At 41.0% G+C, this 13,604-nt stretch overlaps 1 protein-coding gene across 8 annotated transcripts in view; it reads right to left on the bottom strand.

The window, feature by feature from the left end:
- Window positions 1-13,604, bottom strand: part of Tfdp2 (transcription factor Dp-2) — a 127,245-nt gene that overhangs the window by 83,676 nt on the left and 29,965 nt on the right. For 5 of the 8 annotated variants that reach the window (XM_055629590.1, XM_055629589.1, XM_055629591.1 and 2 more), the window contains one exon: window positions 11,548-11,614. The exons of 2 other annotated variants lie outside the window; for them this stretch is intronic. In XM_055629590.1, coding sequence (XP_055485565.1) covers window positions 11,548-11,614 — 67 coding nt within the window. Of the gene's footprint in view, window positions 1-10,348; window positions 10,476-11,547; window positions 11,615-13,604 lie in introns of all 8 variants that reach the window. One more of the 8 variants, XM_055629593.1, reaches the window with a different exon arrangement.

Here is a 13,604-nt window from a genome sequence, read left to right as displayed (position 1 = left end):
AATTAAGAAAACACCCTACAGACTTGCCTACAATTAAGAAAACACCCTACAGACTTGCCTACAGGTCATTATTATTGGAGGTGTTTTCTCAGTCAAGATTCCTTCTTCTCAGGTATGTCTCTAACCTGTGTCAAGCTGACATAAACTAGCCAGCACAGAAGCTCTAACAAGACTAAAGTTTAGTTGTGAAAAATAACAGAAACAGGTAAAGTCTCTCTCTCTGTGTGTGTGTGTGTGTGTGTGTACTGGGATGACTTTCCTTCAAATTGTGTGAAGGTATGTCTCTGAATTTTATTTTGGTCTTGGGTTTGTTTTTTTTTTGTTTGTTTGTTTGTTTGTTTTTAGGCAGGATTTCTCTGTGTAGCCTTGGCTCTTCTGGACTTGCTCTGTAGACCAGGCTGGCCTTGAACTCACAGAGATCCAACTGCCTCTGCCACCCAGAGTGCTGGGATTACAGGCATGTGCCACCATACCCAGCTATGTGTCTGTATTTTCAATTGTTAATTCTGTACTGGCCGAGAGCTAAGTGCTGGCAGGATTTGGCACTGGCATTTCTATGGCCCATGACTGGCTTTGTATTTGTAAACATTTTTCCACACCTGCTCAGATACTTGAAGCTAACACAGACTTCTATGCCTAGAGGCAATCTAAGAGATGTGTCAGGTGCTGACTGGTTATAATAAAGAGCTGCCGGCCAGTATCTGGGGCAGGAAGTAAGAGAGCAGAACTTCTGGACAGGCAGAGGGACAGAGGGAGAGAAAAGCTGACAAGGCAGAATTGAGGAGGACTTGGAAGGGTCCAAACTCGGACCAGAATATAGAGAGGGTGATAAAGAGCTAGCCATGTCACTGGGACACAGGCCAGGAAGTCAGGTTAAGTTAGAAGTAGCTGGAACTGCCCAGTGAAAGGCAGGATGCTTTAAACTGTCTCTGAGCCTTATTTATACGGCAGGCAGGTCTGCAAAAGTCCTGTAGAGAGTGTGTGTATGTGCAGGCGTAGCAAGAAAAGTGATGTTAAGAGGCGGAGGGAGACGGTTTAGTTAGTAAAGTGTTCGCCTTGTAAGCAAAAGGACCTGAATTCCATCTTCAGAACCCACTAAAAAAGAAAAGGATCATCATCATGTGTTTATAATCCCTCAGGTCCACCGCCCTGCCATACTAGCCTACACCAGTTGAGTATGAGACCGCCTCAAAAAGAGATGGGCTGCACTTGAGAAAAGACACGTAAGGTTGATTTTTGGCCTCTGTGTACACACACACACACACACACGTGCATGCATTTCCTTCCATCATATGTGTCCGTGTGCACTTATGCACACACTGTGATAGGTAATCAGTATTTGCCAACTTGGTAGGATCTAGAATCACCTACAAGACAAGCCTCCAGGCATGAGAGATTATCTAAATTAGGTGAAGGAAAGAAGGTACCATTTCATGCTGAGGTCTTGTACTGGAAGAAAAAAAAAAAAAAGGAAAAAGCATCCATCTCTCTGTCCCTGACTATGGATGCAATGCGACTAGATGCTTCAAGCTCCTGGTGCTATAACTTCCTCTCATGGAGGGTGAATCAATACAACCTTTTCTTTGTTAAGTTTATTTTGCCAGATTTTTTTTTTTTTAATCACAGCAACGGAGGAAGTAACTAACACAAACATGCAGACACAACACAAAAAAGAATGATATCAATAAGGCATAGCATTCAAAGAGAATAAAGACTAGATGAAAGGAGGCCTGGAGGACAAAAAGTAGTTCACTGTGAAAGAGGAGATGTGTCTAAACTAAGACCAGGGAAATAACCTGGAACTGATATCAGCAAGAATATGTATGTTTCTGTCTTGCTCTTTGAGACATGGTCTCCTTCTGTAGTCCTGGCTGTGCTGGGACACACAATGTAGACCAGGCTGGCCTGGAACTGAGGAAGATTCACTTACTTCTGCCTCCCAAGTGCTGGGATTAAAGGAGTGAGCAACTATGTTCAGTTACAAAGAGTCTTTTAAACTACAGTCTGAACTTTATCTTGAGGGCAATACAGAATTATTAAAGTTTATAGAAAAAAATGCAGAATGACCTTCTCAGAATTGTGTCTGAAAAAAAAGTATATAGTTATAACACCCAAATGAAATAAAAGTAAAATAAAACTAGAGGCAAGAGGGAAAAGGTTATTCAGAGGTGAAGACCATTTGTTGCTTCTGCAGAAGACTCCAGGCTTCATGCCCAGCACCCACATGGTATTTGCAACTCCAGTTCTAGGAGATCTGATGCCCTCTTCTGGTATCTTCTGGCACCAGGCACACATATCGGGCACAACATACACGTAGGCAAACACTCAGATTTTTTAAAAAGTGTTGAAGCTGGGCACAGTGGCGCACGCCTGTAATCCCAGCACTTGGGGAGACAGAGGCAGGCAGATCTCTGTGAGTCTGAGGTCAACTTGGTCTACAAAAGTGAGTCCAGAACAGCCAAGGCTACATAGAGAAACCGTGTCTCAAAAAACAAAAACAAAATATTGAATGAAGTCAAGAGCAAGAAAAGCAGGCTGCTAATAAAGTATGGCACCTCAACAAACAAGGACACAAAGAACAATAATAATTCACAAAGACGCCACTTATTAACAAAAGCTAGCTTACTTAGGACTGAGATCTTGGTTTCCATTAACATCCTACCATTCCAGCAGAAGAAATCAGACCTGGAGGACTGAGCAGGGAACAGACAAGGTAAGTCAAGTATCAAAGAGTAAGGATGTAGTTAGGTGTGTAGTTAGGTTTATCCCAGCACTTGGAAGGCAGAGGCAGGATGATCTCTATAAGGCCAGCCTGATCTACATAGCCAAGTTCCAAGGCTGCCTGGACTACATGGAGAGACCCTGTCTTAAAATAACAAAACAAAAAAAGAGGTGCTGAAAACAACAAACACAAAGTATCGTGATTAGGATATGTCAAAGCAACCAAGAAAAAGTGTTCCACAACAGTCAAATCTGGAGCCACCTACACAGAAAAATAAAGGTTAAATGAGATTATAAGCAATACCAATCAAAACTATAACTATTCATGAGTTTATACTAATACAAGAAAATGTCTGAACGAGCAAGAGACATGGTACTGAAGAGTTTTAATTATACAGGCTTAATTAATTGTAGACTCTTTCCTTCAAGGAGGCAAAGTGTAACTCTCTGATCCTCAACTGTGGATTACATGTAACTTATTTCCAAAGGCTCTGATATAGAGGAGAGACAGTGAAGACAAACTTCACAATGAAAAAAACCTGACAAATACTATTTCAACCAGGTAATCAAAGTTCACACTGTGATAAATCACAGTGACAGTATGTACCTTTGACATGTTGTAATTAAATGATACTTGATCCCTGTGGGTTTTTTTTTTTTTAACCACTAATACTATGAGGAAATTAGAAAAATCCTAACTGAGGGATATTCTGCAAGATTTCTGACCAAGTATCTCAGAATTTAAAACTGTCACTGCAACAAGGAGATTGTATAACCATAAAATAAGACAGAGTCTTTCTTAGAATAAAAACATTACTGAATTAAAAAAAAAAAAACATTTTATTGATTCTTTGTGAATGTCACATCATGCACCCCAATCCCACTCATCTCCCAGTCCCTTGATACCCACCCTCAACTATCGCAACCTCCCCAACAAAAGAAAACAAATTCTCCCTGTTGAAGCTGCAGGGTATCACAGTATACACACCCTTCTGCCCAAACAGCTTTACTTGCAAATGTTTATCACCATGAGTCATTGATCTGGCTTCTGCTACACTATCAATGCAAGGGCTCCTCTCAGATACCCTGTTGTTACCCTGTGTCACAGAGATCCTGTTATCTTTGGTTCTTCGGGACAGGACCCTTCACGAACAATCCAGCAATTCACAGATGGGGTAGATGTTAGAATAGGCCAACTCAAAGCCCTGGATTTAGACCTGGGTGGTAGCTGAGTTGTTCAGGCTGCCATCTCTTCCATGCCCTCGCCCACCAGGGCCAGCTCTCCTGACTTGCCCCTCTTTCATGCCCTCTGGGGCCAGCTCTCCCTTGTTGCCCAGTCAAGGAGTCCTCCTGTGTTGCCCATCTCTTCACAGTCCTCAGGCATTAATATGGCCCCAGGCGGCAGCCCAGACCAAGGCATCTTCTGAATGTTAGTGGTAACGTGGGCCACAGACAGCAACACAGACCCCTGCTACTGCAGGGCCACGGACACACATCTGCATGGTCTCAAGGGGCAGCGCAGGCTCCTCACATCATGCTGCTCCTCGCCACCCTCACATTGCCAGCTCCACCTCTCTTCAGCACGCACAAACCACTCTGCTTCTCTTTCTCTCCCATCTCACCACCACATGTGTTCATCGTAGTGGCGCCCACTTCTGGGCCTCTGGGGTGTTGGGACCGAACTTTTAGTATGTTGGAGTGATGATTCTGTGCACTGTGTAAAGACTGACCTTGCATTATTCAAACGTTGACTTCTGTACCAGCAGAGATCTGACTACAGGATTTTGGTGTTGTTATTCTCTGGCTGCATCATATTTTGTAAACATACACTTTCCTCACCTTCTGACTAGTTAAATAAAGAACTAAACGGCCAATAGCTGAGGCAAGAGAGGGAGACAGGACTTCAGGCAGAGAGAGACTCTGGGAAAGAATCTGAGGCTTGGTAGTTGCCAGCTGGACACAAAGGAGAAGCAAGAGCAGGACTAGAGACTAAGATGGACAGGTAACAAGACATATGACAGGAAGCAGTATAGCTGGGTTAAAATGGCTGAGGAATCTGCCTAGCTCTAGTGCCATAAGCTTATAATAAACAAAAAAGCTCTTTGTGTCCTTATCCCATCTGCTGGTGGCCTCAAAGAAACTCTGGTTACATTTAATGTTTTTGAATTTGTATTGAACTGAGGCTGTATAGACTACGGCTTTTGAAGTTATTCATGGTTTTAATGTGAGATCTTGGAGATGAATGAGGAAGAAAAGGTTGTGGTTTAATGGTGATGTCGTTTGTGTGGCAAGGTGACAAATGGCAAACTGCTGGATAGTTTTATGTCAACTTGACACATGCTAAATTTGTCTGAGAGAAGAGAACCTCAATTCAGAAAATGCCTCCATAAGATCAGCGGCAGGCAAGCTTCAAGGGCTTTTCTTAATTAGTCATGGATATGGAAGGGCCACTGTTAATCATGCCATCCCGGGCTGGAAGTCCTGGATTCTATAACATAGTAGGCTGAGCAAGCTGGTAAGCGGCACCCCTCCATGGTCTCTGCATCAGCGACTGCCTTTAGGTTCCTGCCCTGACTTCCATCAATGGTGGACAGTGAAATGGATATGTAAGCAAAATAAATTCTTTCCTACCCAAGTTGTTTTGGTCATGGTGTTTCATCATAGCAATGGTAATCCTAAGATAATATATTTTTTATTTTATGTAAAGAATGTTTTAATAAAAAAATTTAGATATGTATGTTTTGTCTCCATATGAATGGTACATGGTCCCCATACAAATCAGCAGAAGACACTGGATTCTGTGGAACTGGAGTTACGGATGGTTATAAGATGCCATGTGGTGCTGGGAGCTGTATCTGGATACTGTGCAAGAGCAGCAAGTGCTCTTAACCTCTGAGCCATCTGAATGACTCCTATACTATTTTTTTAAAGCACTTTTTGTGTGTGTATGATGTGTGGCTGAGAGCATATGCATACTACAGTGAGTGTGTGGAGGTGAAAGAATAAAAGCCTAACTGTGCAGTAATTTCTCCTTCCACCTTTACATGGGTTCTGAGGATTAAACTCAGGCCATGCAGCTTGGAGGCATACTCCAAGGTATGCCTTGGAGCAATCCTGCCAGCCCCTCATACCATTTTAATAACCTGTAAACCTAAAACTAGTCTAAAATTAAGAGTAGATATAGATATGGATATGCTGTTAACTAGGTCAAATGCTATTTTAAAAAAACAAAAGCCATGTATAGTTTGCTCGTACCTCTAACCCCATGCTCTAGAGGTTAAATCAAGAGGAGCACAGTTCAAGCCAGTCTGGGTTACACAGAGAGACTCTACCTGTTTCTTTCCTTCTTTCTTTTTTGTTTTCTTGAGACACGGTCTCTGTGTCTTGGAACTCACTCTGTAGACCAGGCTGGCCTTGAACTAAGTAAGATCAGCCTACCTCTGACTCACAGGTGCTAGGATTAAAGGTATGCACCTCCAGCACCCAGTGAAACTCTTTTCTCAAAAATAAAACAAAATAAAAGAAGCCAAGGACGGTGGCTCAAGCCTATAATCCCAGCAAAGAGTAGGCAATGGCAGGAAGATCACTGCAAGCCTAGGGCCATTCGGGTTTACAGGGCAAGGGCCAGGCCAGCCAGGACTTCAAAGAATGAGCACTAAAAAGAAAAAAAAAAAAAAAAAAAAAACAGAAAAAGGAATAGAAGCAGTTAACAAGGGGGTGGGGTATCAAATAGATGGCTTGGCCAGGCAACATGCTGCTAAACCTGACATCCTGAGTTCAACCCCAGGACCCACTGGTAGAAGAAGAGAACTGACTCTCTTTTGACCTCTACAAATATGCTAAGGCACAAACACATCCAGGAACATACACTAAATAAATAAACTTTAAATACATAAAAATAAAATTTTAAAGATAAAATTCCTATACACAAAAGTAAAACAACTATTTTTTCAAATATTTTTCTGTAGTCATTTTATATGGTTATAATTATATTATATATGTTCCTAGTATTTTCAAGTATAAGAAACATTGTGACAATTAGAAAAAAAAAACTACAGAATCACATGGTAAGTCAATATTTACTGATGAGAAAAACATGGTTGTTTTAAACAAGGTTCTCTAGAGGAACAGAACCACAGAATGGATATATGTGTATGTATGAATGTATGTACATACGTATGTATATATGTATGTATATGTTTATATACCCACACAAGAATATATTAAGAAGGTTTAAAATAGTAACAACAGCGAACTCAAACTGAGAAGCTGAGAAACCGGAAGGTACTTAGTGTCCTTGAGTATAGAGGGGACAAAGCCCTTTTGCTCAAAAATAAGCACTAGGGAAACCAGGAATGTTAAACACAGGATTGTCTCTTCAATGGAAGAGATGTACAGAACATGTTTTCCGCCCAGAAGGCTGGCAATGGATGTGGTTAATAGCCTGGTGACCTCTAAACTGTCTCATGATTGAGGCCACATCTGGTTTCCCCAGACTTTTTAAAGGTTTTATTTAATTTATGTATATGAGTGCTCTATCGGCATGTGAACCTGCATGCCAGAAGAGGGCATCAGATTCCAGTATGGATGGTTGTGAGCCACCATGTGGTTGCTGGGAATTGAACTCAGGACCTCCTGAGGAGCACACAGTGCTCTTATCTGCTGAGCCATCTCTCTAGCCCTCCCCAGACTCTTACAAACAGAAACAGAGGTAGTTAATAGCCTAGGTGACCTCCAAGCTACCTGTATGACTGAGACCACACCAGATCCTTCCCCTTACCCTTAAGAGAACATATGTAGTCTAGCAACAGAACCATCTATGGAAGAGGTAACGTGTACTTTCAAAAGAAACCTCAATGTAACTATGCCTTAAACTTTATTGTGCACGAGACTGTGTCTACCAGGAAACCTTTTTTCAAACTGAACTGTAATTAAATATGACTAATATAAACTGCCCAGTATCAGACTAGAAATTTGAACCAACACCAGCTACTGAGTCGTGCTGAACAAGATTTCCTTGGATCATCACTCTGTGGCCATGGTGTCTGCAGAGATCCCTCACACATGAGGCTGAATGCCTCAACATCGTGGAACCTAGAAATTCTTCAGAAAGTTCTTTTGGTTTTCGAAAAGTTATAGAGAGATCAACAGGGTCACAATTGATCAACCAGGTAAATTCACCATGTTTTACTGCTTTTAACTAAAATAAAAACAGCCATCTATATACTTTGCAAGGTTCTAAGTTTCCATATAAAATATGTTGTCGCTGACTATAGACATGTCTGGTAAAAAATGGGGATAGAAAATGGGAGAGATGCAATAAGAAGAAATTCTTCAACTTCTGTGCATAAAATGCCCATCTTTGACTGACTCCCAAACCATACATAATGAGGCAGACTCCAAGTGGCCCAAATAAAATTAAAATATTTCCTAAATGAAATGAAGCTAAACACAACCTGTAAAGTCATCACTTAGAAAGCATAAGCAGAAAAAGCATCAGTTCAAAGCCAGTACAAGTGATTGTGATGGTTATTAGAAGACTAAGTTCTAATCTGGATATTTTTGGTAGAAGGACATGCCTTTAGTCCAGATCTTCTGAGCTGGAAAGACTCACTTCTGAGTCTTTCAGAAGGCCATACCTTCTGCTGGAGATGTATGAAGGAGATGTAAGAAGGAAACCTCAGCTCCTTACCTGCTTGCTCTTGCCATCACTAGCAAGTCCATTCCTTTACTGGCATTAGAGCCTACTTTTTTGGGAAGACCAGCTGAGACATCCAGCCTTGTGACCTGAACAACTATTAGATTCATTCAAGCAGAAGTCTGGAGAATGTGTGTGGGAATGGATTTTAAGGGTTTAGGATAATGGACCAAGCCAACTTTATTTATACGGGCCTTCTGAGTAGAGATTCTAAGTACAGAAACTTGGACAACTAAAAAAAGGTATCAAAAATTTGGATGAATGGTTTGTCAAAAGATGGCCTACTGAAAAGGAATTGGAGATGCCTGATATCCATAAATTGATGAAGGGATTTTTTTGTTTGTTGGTTGATTTTTTTGTTTGTTTTTTGAAACATGGTTTCTCTGTGTAACAGAGTCCTTTTGGCTGCTCTGGATTCACTTTGTAGACCTGGCTGGCTTTGAACTCACAGACATCCACCTGCCTCTGTCTCTTTAGTGCTGGGATTAAAGGCGTGCACCTTCGAAGGGATTTTTAAGGCTCCGGAAATTGCGATGCTAGAATGGGTTCCATGCATAAAACCTAATCCTTGACTGGTTCAGTGGCAAACGCCTGTAATCCTAGCACTCAGGGAGGCAGAAGCAGGTGGATCTCTTTAAATTTGAGGCCCACCCCTAGTCTACAAAGCAAGTCCAGGATAGATAAGGCTACACAGAGAAACCCTGTCTCTAAAAACTAAAACCAAACAAACAAAACCTAATCCTCCACAATGGGAAGGCCCAGAAGACATGCTCTTCACTAACCCTCTAAGATGCAAAAGGTGAGAGAGTCACCAACACACTTGAAGAGCTTTGTTGTTTCCCTTTTCCTAACCTTTTGGGTTGGAGACACTTTTGCTTGGTTGGATGAATTAAACATAGTGGGTTTAATTGAGCTGGGGCCCACTTAAATTAAAGCTAGCAGGGACCAGGTGAATCACCAAAGGCAAGGTGATGGTAGTTATCCTAGTAGGCAGGACAAAGCAGTGTCCATATGGCCTAACCATTGTGGTAAGCACAGGCACAGTGAATTTTATGGTGGCATGACTCATATGGCCCTCTAGGACTGGCTAATCAGTCATGGTGTTTCCAGGCATGAAATAGATAAGAAGTGTACTGAATTTTTGTTTGATCTGTGTAAGTGGAAAAATTTTCAGACACATAAATGAAAGGTTACACTAGATCACGGCAAAAGGGAATCTTGGCCCGTGAATCTAATTTCCAGACTTGAGTCAATTTGCAGATCCAGAACCCTGTGAATGAAGGATGACCAGGTTCTCCTGAGGAAGGACCTTGATAAAATACCTAAAAGTTTTACTGTTAGCCTTTCTCCAGTCCTTTTCTCGAAGGGACCTGTGGCCTTTTAGAAGGGTAACTGTACACTGAGGGGACAGAAAACAGTCAGGCTTTCCAGGGTCTATTGGATACTGGTTCTGAATTTGATGCTGATTCCAGGAGATCCCAAGAAACATTGTGGCCCTCTAGTTAAAGTAGAGGTTTATGGAGGTCAGGTGATTAATGAAATTCCAGCTAAAGTATGACTCACAGTAGATCCCTGAACTCATCCTGTGGTTACTTCTCCAGTTCCAGAATTACTGGGATAGATAAACTTAGAGAATTCTAACTATTACAGTGATGTAGTAAATTTCAAACTAGACTGGACTATATAGCAAGATCCAACTCAAAGGAAAAACACACACACACCCCCCAAAAAATGAAACGAAGATTTGAGTTGTTGTGGCTGGTCAAAAGGCTCAGCAGGTTAAAGCGCTTGTCTTCAAGCCTGAGCACTACCTTGGGCTAATGCGATCGTGGACTTTAGAACTCCAACCACCACTTTACTAAGTGAGCATAATTCCTAACTAAGTTCTAAATACTTGTCCTTATCCCCACAGATAAGAATAGATCTCACCTCTCATCAAAGAAGCGTCTCTTTGCAGCACACAGAGTCCATTACAGAAAACCACAACTGGTCAAAGAGCAGAAAACAACTAACTACAGGGTGCCCAGCCTCAGTAGATACACGTTCAGCACAACTCCTGCAAGGCTCAGGACATCATGGAAAAGAGGACAAAAACATTACATGAGTCAGAGTGCCACAAGTCTGCTCTAAGAGTGTGTCTCCTCGCTGGGCAGTGGCGGCGCAAGCCTTTGACCCCAGCAATCGGGGAGGAGAGGCAGGCGGATCTCTGTGAGTTTGAGGCCAGCCTGGTCTACAAAGCAAGTCCAGGACAGCCAAGGCTACACAGAGAAACCCTGTCTCAGACAAACAAACAAACAAACAAACAAACTATATAGATTACATTTTTCTACTGCATTTTCTTACAAGTTAAAGAACTTGAAAGTAGAAAACTGGAAAAAAGTTTTTAATTTTTAAATGTTTTATTAGCATGTTAACTATACATAATAATGGACTTCATTATGACAGTCTGTACAAATACATAAGGTATTTCAATCACATCTGTCTTCGTGTTACCCTCATTTATCCCCCTCCTACCTGCCACTAATCTTCCCTTCCCAACTAGCCTTCTTTCTACTTTCATGTTTTTGTTTGATTTTGTTTGGGTTTTGGTGATCCAATAGCTTGCACTAAGGTCTTTCAGGAGCATAGGCACCTTACCAGTCGTTACACCACTGAAGAAAATATCCTTGTTTCCTGTATCAGCCAATACCTACATACAATGAGAAGAGGGGGCCCATTGAGCCCCTTAACTCCCACCTAGCTTTGTTTTGCTTTTGAGGCAAAGACCTGCCCTATAGTCCAGGCTAGCCTGAAAGTCAACAGAAAGTCCACACTGGTTCCAAATTCACAGCAAACCCCCTGGCTCAGCTCCCTAAGCATTAGAACTATGTGCTACCATACACCAAAAAAGTAGATTTAACAGTGTTACCTGGACTAAGATCATTGGTTAAGAGGCTTTGAGACTTTTATGGATGGAGATGGAGAAAAGCTGTACACAAGGAACTTCAAACTCAGAGAGATAATTGACATTCATATGACTCATTTGGTATGTGCAACTATTGTATAGAAAGGAATTCATATAACTGTATTTTTATAGAAGAACTGTAACAAAATTAAAGCCAGGAACTTTTTCATTCAATAATCCTTACCTTTTGTTGGACTGAAATTCTGATCTATAAAGCCCCTCAGTTCTGCATTTGTGGATGTCAAACCAACCTGAATAAAAAAAATTAATACTCAAATCTGAAGTATTATAGAATTATTTAATAAACTATTTTATACCTTCCACAAGATGTCTGTGTCAAGTATTATATAGTCTTAGGAAATGAATTCATTATATCATCCATAGGAATATGTTATTAAAAAGAAAATGTTGCTATATTGCTTGAAATTGAAAAACTAAGTATTTTAGATTAAATATTAATGGAATGTTAGTTATGAATTAAATCAAAATCCACAAATTTTCTAAATATTTTGAAGGCAAGTAATAAGGCAGCTGCCAACAGATAAATCCCAATTCCTACCCCAGGGCCAGGGACTTGGCTTAGCAACAGAACACTTGCCTAGCATGTGCTATGCCCTGATTTGATCTCTAGCACTATAAAAATAAGAGTATAAAATTATATCCTCATTGCTGTCCTTAATTTCGAATGTTCATAATCACTTCCATAATGTTTTTCAGAACTACCACATAAGTACCATGAATGCCCTAAGTACAACGACAGCAGCCTTAAGTCCATTTCTATGGGTCCACACTGGCTTATAAAGCCCACTGCTGTGTGTGCTGGTTAAGCCATTCAAATTATAGATTTGCACACCATGTGCTGCCAGGACTTAGCAATTCCGGTCGTTATAAAGACCCCAGTGAGATAAATAATGCAAAGCATGCAGCACAGCAGATGGCACACTCTGCAATCTGTCAATATTCATTATAGTCATGTGTATCAGCAACCGCTATGGCAAGTCTGTCCATAATCTGACTTCAGGTGGTTTACTTCAATTAATATAGTATCTACAGGGCTACCCGGTATCATAGATGAAAATGTCAGTATCATAAGAAATATCTGGTTTCATTTTGGACACTGGGCCTTATATACCCCAGGCTGGCCTCAAGCTATCTAACTGAGGATTCAACTTCTGACCCTCCTTTCCTTCCTCTACCTCAAGAGTGTCAGAATTACAGAAATGCATGACCACAACTCAATTTTCATCAAAATTTCAATAATCTGTCTCAGAGCCTAGGGCTTCATTTTGAAAACATGGCACAGGGGCCATCACGATGGCTCAGTAGGAAAACTGCTTGCTGAGCAAACCTGCAGATCTGAGTTCAAACTCAAACTCACATAAAGGCCAAAAGGAGAATCAGTTCCACAAAGTCATCGTCTGACCTCCAGAAGTGCACTGTGGCATGCAGGTCGTCCCCCACATCAATACACACAAAATAATTTTTTAAGACTAAAAAACTTAGCTCAGGCAGGCACAGTGGTGCACACCTGTAATCCCAGCACTTGGGGAAGCAAAAGCAGGCAGATCTCTGTGAGTTCAAGGCCAGCCTGGCCTACAAAGCAAGTCCAGGACAATTGAGGCTACACAGAAAAACTGTCTTGAAAAACCAAACCAAAACAAAACAAAACAAAACAAAAATGAATAAATGAATGAATGAATGAGCAAATTTAGCTCAATCTCTGAGTCCAAAGCCAGCCTGGTCTACAGAGCTAGTTCCAGGACAGCCAGAGCTACACAGAGAAACAACAAAACAAACAGCTCATTATTACTATATATTATAGTTTTACACACTAAAGAGTTATTGCAACATTACAAGCTTGCAATATTCTGCAAGCTTTCAACATTATAAATTTGTAGTTTGATACAAATAAAAAAGACATCTTTTCAAAGATATCTTTAAAACAGTTTTGCTGGAATAGAACTCATTATATGGCCTCAAATTATTGATCCTTATCTTGATTTTTGACACACATCTAAATCATTAAAAATAATTTTTTTAATGTGCAATGGTGTTTGTCTGCATGTATGTTTGTATGACGGCATTGGATTCCCTGGAACTAGAGTTACAGACATTGTGAATTACCATGTCGGTGCTGGGAATTGGACCTGGGTCCTCTGAAAGAGCAAGCACTGAGCCATCTCTCCAGTTCACCTCTTCTTCTTCTTCTTCTTCTTCTTCTTCTTCTTCTTCTTCTTCTTC

Source organism: Psammomys obesus, unplaced genomic scaffold, assembly GCF_907164565.1.
Source record: "Psammomys obesus unplaced genomic scaffold, mPsaObe1.curated_primary_1811, whole genome shotgun sequence".
Lineage (NCBI taxonomy): Eukaryota > Metazoa > Chordata > Mammalia > Rodentia > Muridae > Psammomys > Psammomys obesus.
This window is presented reverse-complemented; position numbering and strand designations above follow the sequence as displayed.